This window comes from Ochlerotatus camptorhynchus, unplaced genomic scaffold (assembly GCF_037179485.1).
Source record: "Ochlerotatus camptorhynchus isolate MF236.1 unplaced genomic scaffold, CSIRO-AGI_Acam_v1.1 ptg000401l, whole genome shotgun sequence".
Classification (NCBI taxonomy): Eukaryota; Metazoa; Arthropoda; class Insecta; order Diptera; family Culicidae; genus Ochlerotatus; species Ochlerotatus camptorhynchus.
The window spans coordinates 1,954,600-1,980,676 of record NW_027040887.1 but is presented as its reverse complement, the minus strand read 5'-3'; the positions used below and the strand labels follow the sequence as shown (position 1 = coordinate 1,980,676).

The window sequence follows — 26,077 nt, the reverse complement described above, 5'->3', positions numbered from 1 at the left end:
GTACCGTGCCGATTCAAATTTCGGACACTTAAACTCGAATTTCGGACACCTTTAAAATTTGATTATCTCGGTCGAATATGATTCACATGTCTTGTAAATTTTAAATTTTTTTGACTAGTGCCCTCCACGATCATCTAACATTATTGCTTTGTTTCTAACTGGATGTAATATTTAATTAAAAATGAAAGTGTCCGAAATTTGAATCGGAACGGTACTGTATAACACCTTTAAATCAAAATGATTATGTTTGAATTGGCACCACTTTTTTCATCCATTGAATATGATTATTTTTACTTGTGGAAACAACTGTCAAAAATTCACATGCCAAACATTACTCGCGAAGATGGCAACTCAACAACAAATGAAGTCAGAGTAATAATGCGATAATTCTCCATTTTCACCCGAAATAATTTGCATTCTATAGCGCGAGTATTGTGAAATTGTTTCTGTATTCAATAAAAGTGTTTTATTCAGATAACAGTTATATTACAAAACATTGTCAAACTTAATCAATTTATTGCTCAATGTCTTGTCGTACTTCTACTACAAGCCTTGCAATGTTGCTAAATATCACTTGGAAACATGTGATCTGGGCAGTAATATGATACATGTTCTATGGTCATATTCTGAATAACAGTACAGTACGAACGAGGTAAAATCTTTATTTAAACCCATTTTCAGCAAACATCCAATCATAAAGCAATCCAACGATAAATTAGTTAAACTTAAAATGATAGATTGTTAATATCCGAATGGTTGTTATTTCGAGTTCAAAGCACAGCACATCAAAAACGATGTGCAATACAATCTAAAATGAAGTGATTTGCGGTTGATTTCATCGTGCTTCGATATGATCTCTTCCAAGGGATTTGCACATCGAATTGCAATGTTTGGCAAGTAGTGCAAATTAAACAGCAAATCACTTTACATGAACATGAAGTTTTTCTACCGTGTGGTATGAATCAGAGACGATGTTTTATAAGAGACGCGCGGAGAGAATAAAAGTAAATCTGGTTGCACGGCCACCAAAGTTATTTTGTCTGCAAAGTTTGGCAACTCGCAATTTTGTGTTTACTTCGAGTGACTTTAAATTTGAGCGAATATCTTTTTAATCGTTTCCGTTGTATCGGTGTTCAAACGAAGTATTTGAATAAACATTTTTTGACACGGTCTTTATTAATACTTTTTTTTTGGTCTTTATTATAGAGATTTTTAGCCATATGGCTAGTTCATCTCTTCTTTTGACAACACTGAGTGAAACCAAATATACTACATGGGAGGGGATATTTTATAGAGCGTTGCGCAAAATTATGATATCTGCGATTCATGCTTCCTACCCTGTATGAACGAAATCTCGGTTTCTTTTTCAAATTGACGTATCTGCGTTTGAAAACAATACATTTGCTCATCGACTTGGCTTAACTGGTAGCTCGTCCACATACGCGAACACAACCGTGGGTGAGCTACCAGTTACGCCAAACCGACGATCAAATGCATTGTTTACAAAAGCAGATACGTCCCTTTAAAAAGTAATCGAAAAATCCCTTTTTAGAATTGTTTTTCCCAAATTCGCTATCTTGACAGATTACACCGAAAACGCCTTGATCAACGTTACAGGGCCTGTCTATATGTTTTTCTGGAGCGCATATTTCGTGAGAACATAACGAGAATACAGCTGGTCTTTTTGTACACGGGGGTAACGTACCGTGTTAAAAAAAAAACCGTTAAAAAAAACCTACGAGATTTTGATTTTTCACACGTTTAAATGTTTTTAAAAAAATCGGATTTTGATGCCATTTGTAATAATAGCATGCTATGGTCCATATAGACATATTATGAAAATTTCTGTATTTACACCAAAAATTGTGATTTTTTTCAGTAAGCCATTCGATTACCTATAGCTTGAAACGGATAATGTGATTGGAATTAAGTCGATAGGTTGTATCGTTGTCGAGAAATCGTCAAAAACGTACCGTGTAATCGTGAAAAACCGTGTAAAAAACCGTTTAAAAAAAGCCGTGTGAAAAAAACCACGTAAAAAAACCGTGAAAAAAAACTTCAGTGTATTTCAACCCGGTTAAATTATGCATATTCAGCTAAAACGGGACTGCACCTAAAATGTGTGTATTTTTTACACCTTTTACTCATAAATACATCAATTATATTAATTTTTGTACTCATAAATGTGTAAAATTGTCTTCATTTTATGGGTAGCCTCGTTTCTTTCAAAAATGCGTACTTTATAGTCATAAAAGAGTTTTTTTGCGATACCGTGTGTACAGTTGTGTTCAATATAAGCAGCGCATGCCGATTTTCATACAAATTGGTCAACTTTTAAATGATGTTACTTTGTTAACTTATGATCAATTGAGCTGAAACGTTCGCCACAAAACTACAAATATGTTCAATTTTACGATAACAAAATACCAAAGTTTTGGAAGCACCTGTTGGAAAGTGAGACAGTAGGTAAAATTGTTAAAAATAATAGCAGTTTTTATTTGAATTTTTATGCACTGCAAATATTTTAAACATTTTTAACTATTAAGTACATTTGTTAATTGGGTGGAAATTGTTAGAATTTTAAGAAATGTAAAATTTAAAATCTCAAAATTGAGCTGAAATGCAAATTACTAATACTGCTATTATTTTGAACAATTTTACCTAGTGTCTCACTTTCCGGCAGGTGCTTCAAAAAATTTGGTATCTTGTAATCTTAAAATTGAACATGTTTGTTGTTCTGTGGCGAACGTTTCAGCTCAATTTATCTTAAGAGAACAAAGTTAAAACTTGTCCATTTAGATGGAAATCGGCACGCGCTACTATTATATTGAATACAGGTGTATAACTATAAATATGATAGGTTCAAAATCCAGTGATTTAAAACTTGACAGTCGATCGGCGGCTTTGTATTTTTTTTTAATATTTGCTTTTTGACAATGATGTAAATTAAAAAAAAAAAAATCAAATTATTTTAATTTTTTTTATTTGTATTCCAAAAGTCAAAGAACATCCAATTGCACTTTTCATACGCAAACTTAATTATAATTGTTTAAATCTCAAAAATTAAAATTCATCCGCAATCTCAATATGTACTCCTCACGCTTTCCTCGCGAAGCGCTCGTGTTTATTTATATTGCTCGATTGGAACCGCGTTTGACAGTTCGATTGGAACTTTTGGCTTCAGTCTTCGCGCGTCTCTTATGAAACATCGTTTCTGGTATGAATATGCAAGTATCTATTTCGGTTTTATAAGGGTTCTATGGACCACCCAATTCTGGCTACATCGCTGGAAAAAAAAACCCGGCAGGAGCCAAGGCAGGAGCAATCGAAAGTAAATGGACCGCGACGAAACGGTCTAGCTAGCTGCGTTTCCTCTCATGTATCCCACGATTCACCGCCCGAAGCAGCTCTCCATATTGTGAATGCCACCGAAAAGAAAAGGCGTCCTTTTACATGCTGCTTCAGGGCGAAATTTATTCCTTTTCTTTCGGAAGCGAGTTTCCAAGCGAATTAAAAAAAAAACTATGTTAGGGAATTGAAACAAAAGGTAATGAGCGAGTTTCGAGCTTAGTGAGACAACGTAAATAATTGGCTTTGGTGTCCGCCCGGTCGTAAATATGTCCAAATCCGTAACGCTTACGTAACACATCCCCAAACGGTTAACTTAAGAGCGCGTTAATTACAATGATTTCCTAGTTTTCGTTGGCAGCGCTGCTGGTGAGCCCAGATTTAAGTGAGCGAATCTAAAATCGATACTCTCCGTAGAGGGTACATTTTGCTGACACATTAAAAGAGGAGAAGGTGTTTCCTGAACGACGTCCATTAATTTCCCATTAGGTGACGGGGTTGCTGCTGCTCATCCTCGTTCCGTTCCGATGGGTCACCCCGGCTCAAAGTATCGAATGGAAAATAGAACGTCGCACGTTCCGACGAACGTAGAGATGGTTGATACTTATCCCTAACGAGCAAGATTGTAGTACCGTTATACCTGTACGGGCATTAGCCATAATAGCAGTTTTATGACGAGGGATTCTTGAAAAATCTGATGCGTATGTAGGTTGGTTGTGCTACTAAAGTGCATTGCTATGTTTTTTGACTATCTATTATTCTGTGAACTAATGTAAGCAAATCGAGTTAATTGATGCAACCTATTGCTCTTCTTTTATTGTATGTGCTACAAAAACACCTATTTAAATTTACTTTCATTTGATTAAGATAATCGTAGGTAAATTATTGTCCAATGCACAGTTTAGAATGATGAGTGCTTGACTGTTACTTCGGTCATTTTGTCTGCCTAGCATGATTGGTGCTCATTTTCTAAAGGCGAGTCATGGAAAACTAATCTAAGGTTATAGATAAGGATACCAGTCATTTTCATGGTAAGGGGTAGAACGGTCAAAAATGGGTCGACTCAAATTTGGCGATTGACAAATGAGCAGTTGGTGTGCACAACTGTGCATGCAAAGCATGCTTAAAATACCTGGAAGTCTCAGATAATTTAATATTTTTTTTTACTTAGGACATTTTAGAGAAAATACTGATTTTTAAAATACAAGCATTTAATTTTTCTCGTTATTTTCATTCACAATTTGAACTTTATAGATCCACAATGGATTAATCTTCAGTAACAAATAAATTAAAAAAAAATAATCAACATGTATGGTTTTGGAACATGCATATTTCCTAGAAATTTTAAATTTGAACTGGCTATAATACTTCAAGAAATTTTCAATAATCTGGAGTCAAATTCCATTCAGAGTTTTAAAGGCTCGTGGAATTTTATTATAATATATAAAGACCTCATTGCAAGGGATTTTTTTTAAGAAGAACATCAAATGCAATCAACTTTTAAGGTAGTTCTGAGGAATTTTAGATTTCCTGTGAAGCCTGATAGTTTTGAGTAAAATTTCAAGAAACTCTTAATTGAATTAATTTTTGTTAATTTTAATGAAAACTCCTCCTACACACTTAGTTTTTTCTACCGAGCTCGGCTTTTTTTGCCGAGATCTCAGCAAACATTTCATTTGTTTTGCTTTTTCCGAAAGTCAGCAATCAAATGTCACTTTTGCTGAGATCTCAGTGCCTTTTTTGCCGAGATTTGCACAGCCGAGCTCGGTAGAAAAAACTAAGTGTGTACTACTCCTGTGAGGATCAGAGGAAAATTCCAAGGGCATTATGAGGATAATTTTATAAAGTTTGTGTGAGGAAACGAATTCGGATCTTAACCAATTGGATTTTTTTTTTTTAAATACTAAAAGGAAGATTAAAATTAAATCTGAGAATAACTCCAGGAAATCTTTAAAGGAACTCGGAAAATAATTTCAGAAGAGTTTGCCAAACAAATTATGGGAAGAAATCAAAGGAATTTGTGAGGAGAAATGCCAACGAATTCTTAGGAGACATTCAATGTGAGTAGAATTCCAATGGAAGGAGTGAGATTAAAAAGAAAATCTCAAATGAATTCTATTAATATTCGGAGAATCTTTCAAAAGAGTTTCTTATTGTGAAGAAATTAAAGGTAATTTCGAGGAAAATTATAAGAAAATTTAATTTGGAGGATAGCTTCATCAAACTTATGAGGAATATTTGGAAATCTCCGTTGAATATGGAATGGACAATTCTGAGGTCTTCAGAACTACTTGAAAGTTCCCAAATGTTTCCTTAAGTTAATGAAACTGCTTATAAGTTCTTTTGTAGTTTGAAAAACTAGCCTGATGCTCATAATACTTCCCATCAAATTCTTAAACTTCCCTGAACTTTATAGAACTTCCTAAAGCTTCCTCAATTTTTCCGAAGATCATGGATCTCCTCTTAAGATTTAACAATTCGCGGAAGTTCTCTTAACTTCTTTAAAATTGATGTGCTTTCTCTGTTATTTTCTGAAATTCTCTAAACTTCTCTAAAGTTTTTGCAATTCTCATGAAGCTTGTGAACTGCGCTGAATTTAATTGAACCGTCAAAAAAAATTCAAACTTCAGTGAATTTCTAAACTAATGGGAAAACCTCAATTAATTTTTAACGTCTCTGAAGCTATCTGAAAATATGGGAACTGCTTCAAATTTCCCACTAATTTTCTGAAACTGAGGAACTGACCTCCTGAAATTCCTCAAATTTTCGGAGCTTACTGAACTTCTTTCAAATGCTCCCGCATTTTGTTCCTTGTTATTCCTTTATTTAACGTCGGTCTCTGTTCTGAAATCTAGTGCCAATCACCAATGGACATCGATTGCCATCCATTAACGACAATCGAATGTGCAGGAAGGTAGCTTCCACACCTGCGTAGGATATCGCACCCATTCAATTCAATTCACATGGGCCGGGCCCAACGGCTTTACTTCCCTTCCGAAGGAAGACGTGACCAGAAATTTTTATGCTTCAGAAAAATCCCACCGACCTCGGCTGGGATTGAACCCAGACCCATTGGAGTGAGAAAGCAGCCACGCTTACCACTATACCACCGGCGCTGGCTTGATCTCGCATTTTGCTAATGTTCATAAAAATACCTGAAGCTCGCGGATCTCCTCTTAAGCGCCATAGATTTCTATGAAGTTCTCGAAATTTTTCTGAAGACCACTGTCCTTCAGTGAAGTTTTCCAACTTTTGCTAAATTTCTGGAACTTTTGTGATCTCTCAATTTTTATGAAATTAGAACGAAATAATTAATATAGGGGAAATGGCTCTAATGTTGGCCTATGGATCTAAGATTGGGCCCATCGCTAAAAATCTGCTATTTAGCCATTTTATCTAGTTGAACGCGTCATTGGGATGGTCCTAATGGATATTTTTGGTTGCTATTGAAAATTTAGTCGATTGCTGAATTTATGTATGGGTACAAACTAGGGGCATTTAGGCTGACATTACATCCATTTCCCCTAGTTCTATGATTTTCACTGAACTTCTCAAGATTTTTTCTGAAGTTCATGAAACTTTCCTTAAATTATCGACACTAATTTAAAACTTCTTCAATATTCTAGACTTTCCTAGTGTTCGTAATACTACCTAAACGATTACAGAATTGCTTTAAAATTCTATAGACCGCCCTGAATTCATCAGTATTTTTTAAGAACCCGCAACTTTACTGAAATTAATTAATTTGCCTTGAAGTTTCAACAATTGTCCTTAAGTATTATAACCATTGTAAACGTTCACTAATTTTCTCTGAACTAATCTATGATTACCTAAGGTTCTCTAAATTTGTTTAATAATCCGGCAAATTTTCTGATATTTATTCATGATTCTCTGACGCTTTTGACGTTTTTGGATCACTCATAGAATTCTTGGAATACCCAAATGCAAATTTACTTAAGTTAATGGGATTATTCTGAAGCTATCTAATCGTCCTCGAAGTACTTGGAACCTCGCTGAATATCATGGAACTATCTAAAAATATCTATGTTTATTATAAGTTCACTGGAATTTATTGAAGATATCGCTGTTTGCTAAAAGTTGTCGCATTTTTTTTTATTAATGGAACTTCGTTGATGTTCTCTAATCAACTTAAAACCTTTAAAATACTCACACGTTTTCCGGATGTTCATATAATTTTTATCACGTTCCAGAAATTCTCTCGGAGCTTTGCTGAAGTTTCCGGAAATTCTGAGTTTCTCGAAACTTCTTTAAGCTTTCTACAATTTCCTAGAAATTATTTGAACTGCCTTTGATTTTCTGATCTGATTGATGTCCTCGAAGCTTCTCTAAAGCTCTCAATTCTATTGAAGATCTCGGTTCAGCACAGAAATAAATGGAAATCCCGAAAACACCTTTAAATTTCGCAGAAATTCTCTAGACTTCTGTGAAGTTCCTGAAATATTTATGAAGTTTTCATAAATTCTCTGAAGGTCTCTGTACTTTTCACCGATTCAACAACCGCGATGCACGATGTTCGGTTCCGGGTGGCGCGAGCCATCATCGACAGTAGGTTGCTTTACGGGACGGAAATTACTTTTATCGCCTCCGAGAAGCTGGTTAGAACCCTAGCACTGGTCTACAACAGCTACATCCGCATCATATATGGTCTCCTGCCATCCACTCCAGCAGACGCCGCATCCACCGAAGCGTCATCTTCCTTTCCGGTTCTGCAGTGGCCAAAGTCCATTGGCATGGAGAGAAAAGTTGGCAATCTTCATGAATCCAATAGGACAATCGGATCAAGAACCGCTTCAAAGCAGGGGATGCATACGTGATTCTGCGCTGATCGGTCGCCGAGTTGCTTGGGTCCAACTATGTCGACCACGTACACCGGTACACCGACGGCTCCCGATCGATAAACGGAGTAGGTATTTTCGGAGACGGTATTGCTGAAAACAGCAGTCTTCCTCCACAGTGCTCGGTTTTTTCGGCCGAGGCTGCAGCGATCTTCCATGCCGCTACGACGCCAGCCAACAAACCGATACTTATCTTAACCAACTCACACAGCGTCGTTCAAGTGATCACCTTGGAAGCACCAAAACACCCATGGATCCAGACGATTATCAAGTACGCCCCACTGAACACCGTGTACACATGGATTCCCGGACACTGCGGAGTGCCAGCTATAGAGTCTGCTAATCACCTTGCCGGAGCCAGGACATCGGGTCCCATACTCACCCACAAGGTACCCTTACAGGACGTCAGACGATGGATAATGCGGACCATTCGAGCGGCATGGGAGACCAAGTAGTTCCTCAACAGAACTGCCTTCATCCGCAAAGTCAAAGAGTCAACTGAAGCATGGAGCGAACTGGACAACCTGAAGGATCAACGCGTGATTTCGCGGCTTCGGACCGAGCACAGCAACCTCTACTATAACTATGTTGGCCTGCCGTTCCGCAAAAGCTGCATCATCTGCGGGGTACCCTGCACCGTCGAACACATCCTGTGCAACTGCCCGGAGTTCCAAAATCTTCGGAAGTCGCTCTGCCTAACTTCCAGCATCAGGAATCTGCTCGGGAATGATACTCCGGCCTCGACAGCACTAGTAACCTTCTTAAAAGACGCCAAAATCTTCCACTTGGTATAACAGGAATTTCTTTCGACCGTCGGGACATCTCAGCTGGATGAATTTCCTCTATTGGGCCCATGCCAGCTGAGCTCTGTTTTGTTTGGATTATTCGTTTGTAGCTTATTTTAAATCATTTTATTTTCTGTTGTCCCTTTGTTTCACTATTTTATATATTTTCATTTTTTTTCCCATATAAGTTGAAGAGCCTTTCTCCGGAGATGAACCAGCCATAGGCTAAAAATCTCCTCAATAAAGAATCAACAAAAAACCCTGTACTTCCCTGAAATTCTCGGAAAATCCTATTTTTCCAACTCGGCGTGTGAAAACGTTGGATTCTCTTGCTGCGCGAGCAAAATTTTAACGCGCTGCTCCTATTGCTTGGACGTCATTTTGAAAACTGGAGAGCAAAAGGTGGAAACTCATCATAGCAACCATTGTCTATACACTAAACTTCCAAATGCAGCATTTCAGGGTTTTTTTTAATGCATTTTTAACAGAAATACACCAATTTGAAGTTGACCAATTTTTGCGCGTTCCAGACTTTAAATCTTGAAATAAATTCACGCTAAAAAAAGTTAAAAATAGTAAATGATTACAAGAAAATATGACTTTAGTTACTTGGCCTTTAAAAGGAGACTTTTAAGTGACTGGCTTGAAAAAAGTGACTCGCTACCAGCCCTGGAGATTGATACAACAGCGATACGAGATCTGCTGGAAGGTGTGAAACGTAAAGCCTGACATTTTGCTTTTGTAAAATCGGAAGCCTAATCAATAAATTTTCTAGTATTTTGTAGTAAATGAAGTTCAATAAAGTTTGATCATTTATACAATAACATAATCAGTGTTCATTTAATCATGACCAATTTTTGACCGTTCCACCCTTTACTCTATTCTAAAGTCTGCGAGAGGGAATTTAGATTGTGTACAACAAAATGTCCAATGTAACACTCATTAATTGTGTCATTGGACAAACATTTTTCGAGTCAATGATTTCTGAAAATATGTTTAACATTTTCCATATGCCCTTTTCATAGGCTCGATTAAAAATGGTGATCTGAAGATGCATAATTACGTTTTTGGTCATGAGGAATGTTTCTGAAAATATTCAGCCAAATCAAAAAATACGAAAATGAATGGATTTGTGAATTCATCTGGAATCGCTCCACAAGAGAACATATATTTTAAACAACAATAGATAGAAAAGTTGCAACAGAAAAATAAAAAATTGCTATAGAAAACACATGTTTGAGCAATAAAAACCTTGAATCGTCGACTACATGACATAGGGTATACGTCCCTAACCTCGGTCTAATATGCAGCCATAGATTACGTTTTTAATCATAACTCATCAATTAATTTACCTGCAAACGATATTCTACTGCTAAATGGTATGCTTAGATATGCTTATCAAGTCGTTTGCTATCAGGAACCGCAAAAAGTTGAAAAACTTACTTTTTTTAAGACAAAAACTCACCAGGGAAATGTATGTAATAGGGTATACGTCCCTAACCTCGGTCTAATATGCAGCCATAGATTACGTTTTTAATCATAACTCATCAATTAATTTACCTGCAAACGATATTCTACTGCTAAATGGTATGCTTAGATATGCTTATCATGTCGTTTGCTATCAGGAACCGCAAAAAGTTGAAAAACTTACTTTTTTTAAGACAAAAACTCACCAGGGAAATGTATGTAATATCGGTCTATTGTCCCCAAATTGGGTCTATTTATGGATGCAACTTCGTCCTATCCTGTTTGATTCTCAAAAAAAACGCTCTTGGTAACGTTTTCTTATGTATTTTTTTTTATCACTATCACTGTTAACTTAATACTCTTCATTCCTCAAAACATTTCTTAGAGAAAATTTTACGAAAACTACATTAAATCACTCAAGTTAAAAATTAAAAATTAAAAATTTCGCTTATCGTCTTTCGACCGCAGAATATCTAAATCAAAACATTGTGATGTTCATTATACAGATTTGGCAGAAAAAATCTCCCTTCCTGTTCGTTCCTTATCATCCAAATGCAAACCACATTGTTGACGTTACTCTTATTGCTATATGCTGTCAAATGAATTTCATGGGCCAAAGTTAGGAACATAGAAAAGAAATGTGTCCCTAAAGTTGGGTCCATGATTTACTTGTGAAAACGTTGTTAAACAATTAAAATAAACATAAAATATTCAAACAGTAACTGTGAGTTTTACGTCTAGTGTGTATTATCAGGTAATTCCATTCAATAAATGCCATAATCAGGCCATTTGATGATCGTCAGTGCAACCTTCCCATCTTAACCTTAGAAGTCATGGCGGCTAAAAACTCCGAACAGAGTGATATTCTCAACCAGTTTTATTACTTACGAGAGCTGAAAATGTATTGAAATGTTGTGATATAAATTGATTTGTGTGTGGTACACATTTATCAATCATCAGTGATCAATATTTTCCTTATTTTTGGTGTAATATTCCTTAATTAATTATTTATTTGCGTGATAGGCCGAATGAAAGGACTAGACCCACATTACATACCGTAACCCTACTACAAAATATTCTCTTTAACCTTTTCTCCCACGTCTTTTCTACATTTCAGGTGCCGGACATAGTACGTTCGATCTCCACCAGCCGCATCCTAGCTTTACGTCAACAAACTCAAGTGCTTTGGGAGCGTTATTTTAGTTCCATTGAGAAAATAGTTTTTACTACGTTCGAGGTAAGTTGGATTGCAATTTTTCAGCTCCAATATTTCCCCTCCCCTTCATCCACCATCCACCTCCTCCACTCAGATTTGTGGACAGTCCACGGTAAACTGACTTGCAACCAAGTATTGGAAACATTTCACTTGTTTGTTTATACCTACTTGAGCTCTCGTTGGCAGGGAGAGCGAAAATCTCCCGACTCGATTCGAAAAGTTTCGCTCAACTTGTAAGTTAAAAAGTTTTTCGCTCCCACGGTGTAGCTTTGAGACTGAAGGTAAGTTAAAAGTCGACCCGAAAAGCGGCAGTGCAGACTAGCAGAATTTTACCGCGGGACGTAAATTTTTTTTTCGTGATGGGCTAAACTTTTCAAAAAACACGAATTGCAATCGCATCCCTTTAGAGGTGGTGCAGGTCCTGCACTGCACTTCATATGTTGTTTGGATGCACTCACACACACACACACACTCACTGACGGTCGGTTTGGTTGGCTTGTGGGTGGGCGAGTGGAAAATGCAACTGGCAGAGCCACAACCATACCGAAACTTTATTTCTTGCCACTTATTTCTGGCAGGTGTTATTTTCAGCGACTTTATCTTAACCACTTTTTCTGCTGTCAAATTGGGTTTCTCTGTTCTCGAATGTTCCTCCCCCCGCCGCTTTAACTTTTTACCAACAGAGCTAGCAGCTGCTCACGAATCGCAAAACTTTGCTTGGTAATTGTATTTTTCGTGTGTCATTTTTCATCACACCCTCGCCATCCACCTTCGACAGCCAGTGAGCTTCGGAAAGTTCGAAAATGAATTGAATTGGTTCGACGCGAACAAATCGAAGCAAAAACGTTTCACCATTGTGTCAACAATTTGTATAGGATAATTGATGGTACTTCTAGTTCTTTTGCCAGAGAGAAATGTTCGTGATTGCCAATCGCTGCTGCTGCTGCTGCTGCTCCCCATGGTGATGGTGGGCGTATTACATGGAAAATGTGCTCTTCAGCATATCAACCAGGAAAGCACTCGAGCAAAAAATATTAATTTTGGCGATAGACGAGATCCTTAGCGCTTGGCGAATCCCAGAGATCAAACATTTCAGCTGTGCTTCGATTCGAATTCAAACAGAAGGAGTACAAATTTGTTCAACGGATAAATATTTCCATTTCCGTTTTGCATATGCCTCAATCAACGCAACAACGAACGGTATCAAAGACGTTTCGTTCAGATCAGACTTATCTTTTGCATTTACTGTTTACATTTCCGCAGAGCGTGGAGGATGGTTCGTAGGAAAAATGTATTGATTTCGTCGGACGAACTTCAAAGCACAAAAGTGAAGATGATGTTAATTTGAATCGGTTTGCTGATTCCTGAAGCGATGAACTAGACTAGAGTATCGTTGATTTGGTTAAAGTTGATTATTTAGCATAAGCTCGTGCTTTCAGGTGTAGCTAAACGAAATTCTAACATTTATTTTTGTCAAAATTGGAACGAAACATTCCATTAGTTTTTTATCAATAAGTTAGGCTCAAATGTCCAGAATACTCCTCGGAGCCGAAAACCAATAATTTTTTTTTGACGTAGACTTCGTCTAACGGGAAGGTACATAGGGTAAATTGAAAATCTAAAATTGCGACCGTCACGAAAAGGTGTTAAGTTTTGAACGCTTATAACTTTGTCATTTATAGATGAAATCATACAAATCAAACACACCAATCGATAGGAAATAACTCTAAAATTTTGCTGAAATAGATACTTTTATAATTTCCCCAAACTTTTTGAATGGCGTGGTGACTGTTGCCAGCAGCAAGCAGGAGCAAGTCAGCGGTTGGAGGTGGAATTTTTTCCATCTGCTGTCGTGATGAGTGGATCACTTTGACCACCAGCGGTGAGATGGAAGAAGACTCATCTCTTCAACGAGCTGTTCTTGCATTAAGCAAATCCGAACCTCCCCATAGCATCCGATCCGACTGGTGGTTTTCTACAGTATCGATAAAAATCATTTCTTCTACACTCAACTTTGCTGAAAATGAAGACAACCTTAACAGATAGACCAACTACCTACATGAATTTGAATTTTGACATATCACCATTCTTTTGATAAAGTGAAAGTGGCAGCACTGGCACATGAAGTGGTAGTGAAAAGAATAGCTCATCAATTTAAATGAAAATTTCAAGTGTTTTGATGAAAATTGGCAAGGTTTCAATAAGTGCGCTGGCAAGTGGTTTGATAAAAAAGATTAGTGATGGAGTCCCAGAAGTGTGTGAAAATGTGAAAAGAAGGTTTAGAGCAGATTGAGAAAAGGAAAAAAATGGCGAGCAGCAGAAGGAAACGGATGGCTGAATGACGGTCCAATGCGAATAGGGAACAAACGGTTGCGTCCTCTGCGTAAGATGACCAACAGATGGAAAGAGAGGGAAAGGATGGTTTACCCCCCGAACAAAACCTAAAATAGTTTTGTGTTGAGTTAGTTGCGTTAAATGTAATGGTATTCTAATATTTGAATGGGTAAAGGTCTGAAATGAGGCATTATACCGGTTGGGGTGGATTGTTTAAGAAGAAAACAAAAGTGAATAAGAGTAGGCACGAGTTGCTATCAATACGATGGTGAGGTTGGAGGATCGTGCACAAATATATTACACGGAAGGGGAGTGCAGCTCCATTTTGGGTTCGGTTTACTCAGGAATGGGTAGGGTTTTACTCGGGTTTGAGTGAATGTCGATCATGTTCTTATAGATTTTCCGGAAAATCTGCAGCAATGTGAGTGACATTTGATCAAATTTGGGTGGACTTTTGCTCTATTGCGTGTAGAAATAGGCAAGACAACAATCAATTGAAGCGTTTGTTGTAATGCCATCTAGGGTCAATTTTTCATTTGCCATAAATTTTAGATGTAAGTAGGGTATGAGAATTCAGTGCTGTTAATTCTCAAAATCAATTGAACATTTTTGATGAAAATGAGAAAAGCAGCTATCCGCTATCAAAGGGGACCTCCTTCGAATGGGTGATATCAGTTGCTTAGTCATTTGACGAAGGCATGGATCATTCTCATTTGAGAAACGCTTGATATGATTCAATTGAGTGTAACCTACACACAAACGGAGCTCTATCCGACATTCCAGTGAAAAAGCTAAGCCAACCCGACACCAACCTGATTTTTATTAAAACCCAACCCGATTCTGACCCGACATTTACCCGACATATATCCAAAATTGATGCGACAACAACACGACATTGACCTTAAATTTGCTTTACATTGATCCGACATCAGGTCGACTTGCCTGCTCCGGACCATTTTGCTGGGTTTCTTCGTATATGAAATGATAGTGAGTGACTCAATTGACAGCGACAATGAGCTTCGAATGAGAAAGGAGCTCTTCAAATTATGATCATGTGATAATTCGTCTTCACAGAATTGATTTAATGGTTGTATTGGTTCATCTTGAATAGAATGATATGAAAATTAACAGCACTGATGAGAATTTAAGAGGGAACAGGGGGTCAAACAGTGCTGACAGATAACCGTTAATATTGAAATCAACTTTTGATACTAGGGAGAAAATCCAAAAACGAAGTTTGGATTTTTCTTTAGGTCGGTGTGAAAAATGTGATCTGTGAAAAACATCGTTACGACATGGAAAATTCCTTGATCCTTTGGGTCGTTTTGCAAGCCGCGAAGTGATTTTTATTATAATTTTGTGTTAATTTTGTTTTTTTTTCTTTTTGTTAAAATGAGAAGAGCTGGTTAAACTACAGTTAGTCCTGATTGGCAAACGTGGTAAGAAGAAAACAGAAGAGAACGAAGATCCGTGTACGGCGTTCGTTGCGGACTGTGTGATGAAGACGAAGCGTCTGGCGGAGGACAACAGACAGCAGCTAAAGGGCTACTGAAGAAAATCGTGCAATAGTAAAGTCCGGAAAAGTTAATTATCACCAGTCAAGCAGACCAGTTTTGAGAGATCATTCCATTTTAATCTATAAATTAGGAATGTGGGAACATCGGCAGGCATTTGGTGCGATCCTTCGATTATACTATATTATATAAACCATTCATTACATCACATATGATTGTTAAATTCACTCTTCCATAGCTCGGAGCGTTTGGTATGGTATGTCCAAGCATCCTTCTAACCTATCGCGTTATCTAACCTAATAATTTTCCATTCTGCTTTCTCGTATCAGCGTTTGTATTAGATTAGATTGGATTCAGACTGCTGTCGATCTCGATGGAACCTTGAAGACACCTCAGCGGGAGTTCTGCGATGCCATCTTTCGAACATGTCATCTTTCGTACATGTCATCTATAATCTTGAATCTGTTAACTTTATTGCTTCTATTTGCATAATGATTTTTTGTTGAAATTTGTAATTGAATGTGATTCAAGTTAAAAATCATAGTGGTTTTGTGCCTACGGCAGAAGAGGTAGTAAAATTATTTTCACTCCCGTGGGTGTTCCCTTCTATCATATTTCTTTTAATCAGCTACGGGTGTGACAATGATGGTGAGATCACCAATACCAATGCTACGGACGCCAGGAAGGCAGCTCCCACACCTGAACCCTACCTATCGATCTATCAACTCATGGACCGTGGACCAACGGTTTTACTTCCTTTCCGAAGGAAAGCTAGATCAGAGATTTCAGAAAATGTCGGCGGCGCTGACTGGGATTGAACCCAGGACCTTTCGGGTGAAAGGCAATCACGATTGCCACTACACCACCGTACACGAATTTATCGTTCAAATTAAATATTATGAGTTTCGCGAATCCTCCACCATCGGATAACATTGCCATTTCTATACATTCTATCGAACTTGTATGCAACATTGTTTGAGATTTGGCAAGCAATCTTTTTTTTTCACAGGAACATTTATTTAAAGAGCTACCCAAACAGAGGGTGATAAAATTATCTAAATTAAGGCTTGTTATGTAAGAGGCACGATAGCCTGAACAATGCTTAAAAAGCAAATCAAAACATTGAACGTCGAGTGAAAGTGGAACTTAATGAAGGTCTAAGTACTTTTTCGGATTTCTAAGATCGTCATTTGCAGTGCCTGACTTACTTAGCAGAAAAATGTGGTCCCAGGTCCTGAAAGAATGTATGGTCAAATTGCTTGTTTATCGTGTGGGGCTCAGTGGCCTTAGAGCGACCGTTTTTGCTTACTGAGTAGAACATTCAAGTGGAGGCGAACCAGCCCAAGGCTGAAAGCCTCATTAATAAAGTTAAATAATAATAATAGAACATTCAGGGTGGCAAGTCAATGCTGCGTATATGGATCTAAAAGCTGCATTTGACACGGTGGACCGCTTGCCAAGCTGGAGATACTTGGCATCTCGTCAACGGCTGTGAATTGGTTCAGATCTTACTTGGTGAATCGCTATGTATGGATTAAGATTGGCGCATCGGAATCGGATGTTTTCTCAAACAACTGGAGTTTTGCAAGGCAGTAACCTAAGACCGCTACTGTTTTCGATCTTTTTCGATGACGTCGCCTTTCTGATACCATCAGGATCCCGCGTTTTCTAGGCAGACGATACGAAAATCTACCAAATTATTAAAAGTCTCCCGGACTGTTGGGATCTCCAGAACATGTTAACTATGTTTGCTGACTGGTGCTCAAGAAATTTGATGAGTCTAAGCATCGAAAAATGTAACATTATTTCCTATCACTGAAAAATCGAACCAATCATGTTTGACTATGTTCTCTACAGACGCTGTCTTACTCGTACATAAAGGATCTCGGCGTTACCTTGGACTGCAGACTCACTTTCAGAATCCACTACAATGACATAATCTCCAGATCTTATCGACAATTGGGCTTTATTTTCAAAATTTGCCGACGAGTTCCGTGACCCGCTTGCCTCAGGCCACTCTACTGCTCACTTGTGCGATCCTTATTGGATTCAAGTTTAGTTGTTTGATGCTGGTTTCCATGCTAGCTGGATCACTAGAATTGAATCCGTTCAACGCAAGTTGTGAGATATGCTCTTCGTTTCCTCAACTGGCGTGACTCAATCAACTTGCCACCGTAGGAGAGCGTTGCCGTCTCCTGGGAATCGAACCATTAGAGGTGAGACGGACGGTCGATCAAGCTATGTTCGCTGGAAAGCTGCTTACGGGTGACATTGACAACACTGCAATTCAACAACTTCTTTTATATGTTCGACTTCAATGTATCAGCCGACGTGTTTCATCATCGGTTACTTGGCCTTCTCCGTACCGTTGACCGTAACTATTTACTTTAAGTTTTATTCATTTAGACAATACAATACACAAATAAACAAAAATGAGTCTAATCTCTGACCCATCCACATTCAAGAGTCATCAATCGCTGTATTAGTTAATATGACTACATGGTAATAACAACAACTCGATAATTGAAAAAGGAGCTCGTTTGCCTAGTGGGAAACGTTTTTGCTTACTAAGCAAAATACCGTGGGTTCAATCTCAAGTTCCTTCGCGTTATATGATCGTTAGGACATCAATTCAGCTTATCGCTTATCAAATCCAACCCTGCTACAAAACCCAACCCTCTTACCCAATATCCAGGTGATTCCTCGTAGAAGTGCAGAGGATTCCTCAGCTTCCATCAAAGCGAGTGTCACGTCAACACCAGCGCTGCCATTAATACAGATTTATCTGTATTATACAGATTTTTTAATCTTAATACAGACCCGATACAGAATACAGATTTATCACAGACTTTTTAAATTACAATACAGATTTATACAGATTTTTATAAAATGCTTGAGAAAAAAAAAATCAAAATTTATAAAAACAAAATAACTTTTTTGATTGTATGGGGATTTACAGTATTAATTGAATATTTCCAATATAAGCATGTATATTAAATACAAGAAACATTTTACTTGCATTGAAAATGTATTTCGTAAGAAATTGCGGATTTTCTGATATTCTCCATACTGCAAAAATGATTTTACCAGCACTGGCGGGGCGACATCTCTCGACTTTTCGGTGTAACTACCACACAAATGATGTAATTAATTGTATTCATCTATATTAAAAATATCAAATAGTAATGAACTCGTGCACTTTTTTGCATTTAAAACTGCTTATCAGGAAGATAATGAATAGAAACTTAAATCTCCATACATTTTCAAACGGCTTTATATCACTCTTATAAATATGTACGGACGATATCACAAATGGCGCAATTATATCCCGTATGGTTAGTACGATAGCCCGAATAGGTGGTTAAGCACTTTTTATGGTTATTTTGTATGCACTGTATTTGTAAAACAACAAAACATGATTAATTAAGAAAAAAAATCGTCAATACAGAAAATACAGATTTTTTAATAGAGTGGATACAGATTTTTTATAAAACCACCTGGCAGCTCTGGTCAACACATTCCTACCCATTCCTTTCTTGACCTGCGTTTGGGCACGGCCGGCGCTGGTATTGCTTAGTTTTAGATCACCAATTTAGTTTTTGGAGGATGATTGCTAGTCCCAAGCATCGTCTATTGGTTCTCTGTGTAATAACAGCTGATCTGGAAATAACAGAACAGCAACCCATGGCGGTTAATCATGCTCATGCTCAGAATTCATAACATTTTCTTTCTGTTATCCCCTCCCAAACACCCATCTTTTTATGCTGAATCACCAGGAAAAAACCAAATTCAAAAAACCTTAACTGAAAGAAATCAGATCATATAATAATTTGTTAAATTACTTGGGAGAACTACTGTACTGGATGGTCAATAACTGAGGTATACCAGATATGGAACTACTTAAAAAATATACCACTTATGGCATGAACTAGTCATGTCCTATGAAGTTTAAATTGAGTAGTGTCATAACTAAAGAGAAAACAAATTAAATTTCACGGCCAATGAGAACGACCCAAATTTGAGTTTAGTTAACTCTTAAATTACATAAAGTGCAAGAACTCAGCAATGAGTAAATTTGCCTCATTTTTTCCAGATTTTTCCAGGAAAAAATTCCCGAACGTGAGAAAAATAAAGATTGGATTCACTAAGTCTATTGGTAAGACTCCTAGACTGAATAAAATTTTCGTCAATTACCTCATTTTTCTGGTAGATTTTTGGGGTTTTCCAAAGGAAACCATGAGGCAAATTTACTCATCGCTGAGTTCCTGCACTTTATGTGATTTATGAGTTAACTAAACTTAAATTTGGTTCGTTCTCATTCGCCATGCAGAGCAACTCGGACAGCGGCGCCGGTGGTGTAGGGGTAAGCGTGATTTCCTCTCACCCCAAAGGGCCTGGGTTCAATCCCAGTCGGCGCCACCGCCGGGAAGTGAAGCCGTTGGTCCCCGGTCCATGAGTTGATGCTGGTCGATAAATAGGGTCCAGGTGTGAGAGCTCGGACTAGTCGTTGGTAGTTTCTGATGCTATATGCGTGTGAACGATTTTGCACATGTCTGCTCTTGAGTGCTCATAATATTCATAATCTTTTAGTAACGCTAAGCCAATCTTTCAACCAATGTTTAACGATGGTTTACTAAGAATTGCTTAGAGTTCCATTATTCGATTCTCATGAGGGCACTCATGATATTACCTGAGGCCTAAGCCACAGAGTAACTTAGGGGTCATCCGTTAATTATGACACGCGCTAAAAAATGAGATAGGGCTTGTAAAACGTTGTCAAACAATGCAATATATATTAGAAACAACGCGTCAAACGAGGGGTATTTATTCCTCAATTTCACATTTATTGAATGCTCCCTTAGCAGGTTCTCTGCTGCCATAATAACGCCACAACCATTCGTGGTGCTGATGCCGAACATTGCATACATTTTGAACAAAATCCAAACCTGTCAATCTTATCACACTAACAGAGGCCCGGAGGTCATTTCTACCAAGTCTAAGAATAAGCTTCCCTTCATATTTCTTCGCAGAAAAGAGCACAGGAAATTGGGTAAAGGTGCTTCCAGGGCAAGAATCTGACAAATGTTTTCTTCCATCGGAGCATCGTCGGTTGTTGTGGCTTGTGGGTGGCAGAGGTGGTAGGTTATATCGTACAGCATTTCCAGTCTACCGCACACCGTAATGAAGCTCGTTTTGTGCCTTCCCGCCTGAAGGCAGCAGCAGCGTGCTAACAAAAATGCCGTTTTGTGTGTGTGTGTGTGTCAGCGTGATACTCAGTGCAAGATAGCATATCAAATTTCCTCCTGAAATCTGTGGAGAAATCGGAAAATGTGTTTACATGACCTTGTTACTTCTGATTGAGAATGACAATTCTTGGCGTTCGAAGTGAGTGTGAGCCATTTTGTGGCACCAATATCAATGATTGGAATCATCAGGATGAACTCTTCTGGGTCCTATGTTCACAGGAGCAACCATTTACAGTCTTTTTATGCGAGAAGGATCAAATGGATGGGATCCATTAAAATAATTTGCAATCCTCAAAGCAACAAGGCGAAAAGTTCAAAAGTCATTCATGAGGCCACTGGTTGATTAACTTTGACTCACTTGTATACGTATAAACTCAAACACTGTCCCTCAGCTATAAGCCATTGGATTCCTATACAGTTGATTCCTACGTACGACGGGTTAGTTTCGTTCGTTCACCGGGTGGAAGCAGCCCGGTGACACAACCAATCAGTCTAATGAGACGTGCAGAGAGGACTTTACGCAAACATGCTGCCACTGACTGGGTTGTCGTTGTTGTTGTTGTTGTTGCCGATGGAAATAAGGACTTGTTCGTTCCGTTTCATCTCCGCCACTGACTGCAGATGCCCGGTTCGTGTGATCCGGGGTGCAACAGTGTCGTCAACAAATACGGGGAATGAGGGGGAGATACACGGTGCAGTTTCATGTCGGGCGGAAATATATCCCAGTATAATAACTGTGGGCAAAGTGGTACAGTGAAAATAGCTTCACAAGTATATTCGTTGTGCAGTTGTTTATGAACAACGGTGGGTGGGTTGGTGGGTGTTCGGTATCATTCCACTTCTTCTGTATCCTCTTTTCATGAAGTGCTTGGAAGTGCAAAACTGAATCTCTTTCCAACTGGTTGTCATGCATCGTAGTGTGAAACGGGATAAAAGGTTAAAAAGCACGTCCGGGGTCGACGACTTCTGTGGTTCAGTTTTCCTGAACATTAATGAAAATGTCAAACAATGACGATTTCACGACGTCAACACCATTCAAACTTTTTTGTTAATTTATTTCCTTGCTGTCGCGACCTTTAGCATTCAAAATTTTAAGTACCTAACTGTGATGATCGATTCCCTTGATATATTTTCTCCTCCTCGCGGTGCCGGCTGGGGTACGAGTAAAATTTTCGCTCCACGAGAATTTGGAAAGAAATTGCTGATTGCTGAGGGTTCTGAGTCTGAGTAGTTGTTGTTATTCACATCGTCGTGATTGTGTGCTGCTAAATTTGTCGATTTTTCATCACACGGGCTATCGTTATTCGTTTTTTCCGTTCGGTATACCTGTAATATTGTACTGGTTGTTAGTGGAAAGTGCAGTTCGTTGCGATAATCGTCTAATTAGAGCATATTTTGTGTTGTGAAAACAGTGAAAAAGTTATCCAATCAGACATATTGTAGTGTATACTGTCTAGCATTGGGCGATCTTGAGAATCCAATTCCTCTTTGCGTATTAGAGCATCTCCACCGCTGTTTCTAAATCACTTTTGGAAATTGAGTCAGCATGACTTCCGCCTGTGACCAATGCGCTAAACCAGTTAAAGGCGATGAAGAATCCGTCTCCTGCATGGCTTTTTTGCGACAGGATGATTCACCTAAAGTGCGGGTGCAGTTTCGAACGCCTTTGGATACGGTTGTGTTTTAAGTTTGTTCTCTGTTTTGTGCGTGCGTTCGCTCTCATAGTTTTCGGCTGCAATTGCCGGATTATCGCTGGCGCTCTGCCTCCCGGACGTTTATACGTGTGTGATTGGTAGTTTTCTCGCTTTCCGGGAAGTTTAAGAATAGAGAAAAAAAAAAACGTGATTCAACATGTTTGCAAGCATCAGAAGAGATGTCGCGATCTGCGTTGTTTGATTTTCTCCCGGACCAGAAATTAGTGGCATCGCGAGTGATAATTTTTAATTTCAGATTATTTACGCGCTGCAAGGTGCGTGAAAGAGCTCGGCACAATCGGTGTTGATGTTGGCTCGCTTATAACTTTTTTTTGGTGTGTTTTCGAAAGAAATTGATCGAAATTGTACCAAAAGTGCTTCTGAACGTGTTTCGCAGTTATGTGTGGTGAAATTCGTGAATTCGCGGTTTATGTTCAGTGAAAATTCCGTGTCACTAAATTGCTCACCGAGTTTCCTTTTTTTTGCCATTCGACGACGACGGGTATGCGAGAGAAAAATAAGCATCGGGAATTTGCTCCCGGATGTATTGATTTGGTGAGTACGTTCCAGTTGAAGATTGTTCTTATACATATCTCGATTGCATTTTCGAGGGGACGTTCGGAGAGCTTCGAGATTTAGGCGTTGTTGCAATTGCGGGCAGATGAGTTGGTCGCCGGTAAGGGCCAGTAAGTGCTGCCAGCAGATGAATCAAGAGGTATTCGAAACAAAATTGATAAGAAATGTCCATTCAAATCGATTTAATACAGTTGAACAAATTTCAAAACTATATACGTGCCAGATTTGGAAATAATATTTTTTTAATCTGGAAGTGTGTTTATGATACCATTATCCATTTGATAAAGGTAGAGTGAACATGCGGGGCTTATTGTAAGTAAAAGTGACCTCGGAGTGGTCGTGAATTACCAGGCATTCTGAAATGGGTCACTGGAGCTGCAATAGAGCTAACACCTTCTAACTCCCGGACTAAACCTGCTTTAATTTAAGGGTAATAAAAAGCAGTTTTCTTCCATAATAACACTGCCGGACAGTGGGGGTTGGATTGTACACACACACACACAACACACACACACACACACACACACACACACACACACACACACACACACACACACACACACACGAGAATTTGGAAAGAAATTGCTGAAAAATCTCGACAATACACGGTGATATTGACAATTCTGCTTTGGTCAATCATTTGAGCTAACAGTCATCGTCAAGGCAAACCATGTCAATTGTCAGTGACAAACATGTGCAGATTTATTTATTATCTAAATTTGTAACGAAATTAAATAACTTGAGCAAATAAATTACATAGAGCCGTTAAAGTGAACAAGCATCTACGTCCTGAACTGCTTGGGTAGCAATAATGTGACACAGAATGCACAAAATCAAACGTTTTGTTGCCAGATGAATCTTTGTCATTGACGAAAAAATTAATGAGATTTTGACAAAGGTTTTTTGACGTAGGATTACGTCTTTTGGCAACATATTGGGGGTGCAATTTAAAAAAAAAACCAAAATCAACCGCGTTACGAAAAGTGGTCAGGTTTTGACAACTTATAACTCTGTCAATAGAGGATGAATTTTAAAAATCAAAAAAAAAATCAGATTGACCGCCCACGGTTGCTGCTCTGTTATTACCAGATCAGCTGCAATTACACAGAGAACCAACAGATGATGTTTGGGACTAACATTCATCCTCAATGTGTAAGAACTGGAGATCTAATATTTAGCAATACCAGCGCCGGCCGTGTCCGAATGCAGGTCAACTAGGGAATGGGAAGGAATGTGTTGACGTGGTACTCGCTGTGAAGGAAACCGAGAAATCCTCTGCGCTTCCACGAGAAATCACTGGGATGTTGGATGTGGGGAAAGGTTGCACGCACACGCAGGGATCGTTTTTTGGTAGAGCGATTATAATACACAAACACACACACACACACACACACGCGCGCGCACTCATCCAATTTCTATTTTTAGATCAGGACCCACACTGTGGTAAGTGATGCGATCGGTGTTAAAGAAGAATTTGTTTTCATTAAAATCTAGTGGGTATAGAATAAGGCAAAGTGAAAAATTGCAAGGAAGGGGACGGGCCTGGGATTGAACTCCCGACCTTCTGCTCAGTAAGCAGAAACGGTAACCACTGAGCTACCGAGCCTCGTCTGTCAATAGCGGATGAATTTTAATTCTAAAAAAAACCAATCGATTCGAAATTTTTCTACCAATCTGCTCAAATGAACACTTTATCAATTTTCAATAGTTCACTTTTGAAAATTACAAAAATTTCCAACTGTTGCAATGGTGATCAAAATTATCACCGATGGCATGCAAAAAGCGCTTTCCCTAACACAGATTGCAAAATCGAATTCCATCCGGTCTCGCCGAACGGTGCTTATTCAATCACCGTGTGTGGTGGTGTCCGATTGGTCGTCATCATCAGCAGCAGCAGCAGCAGTGCTTTCGACGTGTGGCGTGGTACATTTTTCTCCAGTACACAACGAAAGGCTCCAAGCAAGCAGCCCTCAAGAGCCCTCGATTCACCGAAGGATAAGAAGTCGCACTGCTACTGATCGGATGCAGTAGCTCCAACAATCAATACGAAACTAACGATTTCAAATTGACTCACTACTTGACTAGCCTATTGGTCCCAAGCAAATCGATTAACGTACCCCATTCTAGTATAAATTCCAGTACTAAACTATGTTTGTTTTGATTCGCTATGAAAGTTTGACAGATAAAATGAGGGGTTATTGGTTTTTCCTAAGTTTCGAGGGGTGAATCGATTAGCTTGGGACCGAAGATAGTACCAGAGCTGAGCCAAAAATTTTAGCTCGTTTCTTCGGGACCTTCTGTTCTTAGAATTACCTCTATGGTAGCTCTTCGTGAGTCCCTGTGGGCCATCTATGCCGAGCGCTTCACCCTCGTTCCAAACAACATACAGCTCGCCAGCCTCATCAGCTCAGCACTACTCAACCATCATGTTTGTGAGTTAATTTTCATTGAACGTACGCTCGCCTTGCTGCCAGTCATAACACTCCCAAAGCTCTTTGATACCAGCAATCAAACGTTTGTGGTCAAATGCGTAACAGCGAGAAGTGAAATTCTCGCCATAACCGAATACCTCATGACCTTGTCAACTAACCAGAAACACTTCGAATTAATGTAAGGTTTTCTCCAGGACGCTAGAAAAAAAGCAAGACGCGATTGGAAAATTTTAGCAAGAAATTCCTCCAATCAATTTTCGCTTTTTGTATTTTCTATTGCAAAGCACCAAAAATTCCGTGCACGATAATGCGAAATTTTGAAATCAGCAAACGAGGCGTTTCCGTGATGAGAGAAAGTGGTTTCCCTAGCATAGTCGCCGAATATCGATGTCAAGCACGTAATCCTACGTCAAATCTACGGTTGTGTCTTGAATACAACCTCTTACTCCTTACTTATCAAGCTTAAATCAGTGACTACGTGATAAATTTTTTTGTCAATTTCACGCGAAAGTCTGTCAGTGGCAATGAAAAATCTCAGCACTGCTACGCACAGTGGGACGAAATCTAAAAAAGGTGAAAATGGCTTTTTGCGACGAAACTATTTAGTGT

General features: G+C 38.6%; 1 protein-coding gene across 1 annotated transcript in view; it reads left to right on the top strand.

Annotated features, from left to right (window-relative positions):
- ttv (exostosin glycosyltransferase 1 ttv) overlaps window positions 1-26,077 on the top strand; it is a 504,257-nt gene that overhangs the window by 456,839 nt on the left and 21,341 nt on the right. Inside the window, exon 5 of the mRNA XM_065233387.1 lies at window positions 11,574-11,693. Coding sequence (XP_065089459.1) covers window positions 11,574-11,693 — 120 coding nt within the window. The remainder of the gene's footprint in view (window positions 1-11,573; window positions 11,694-26,077) is intronic.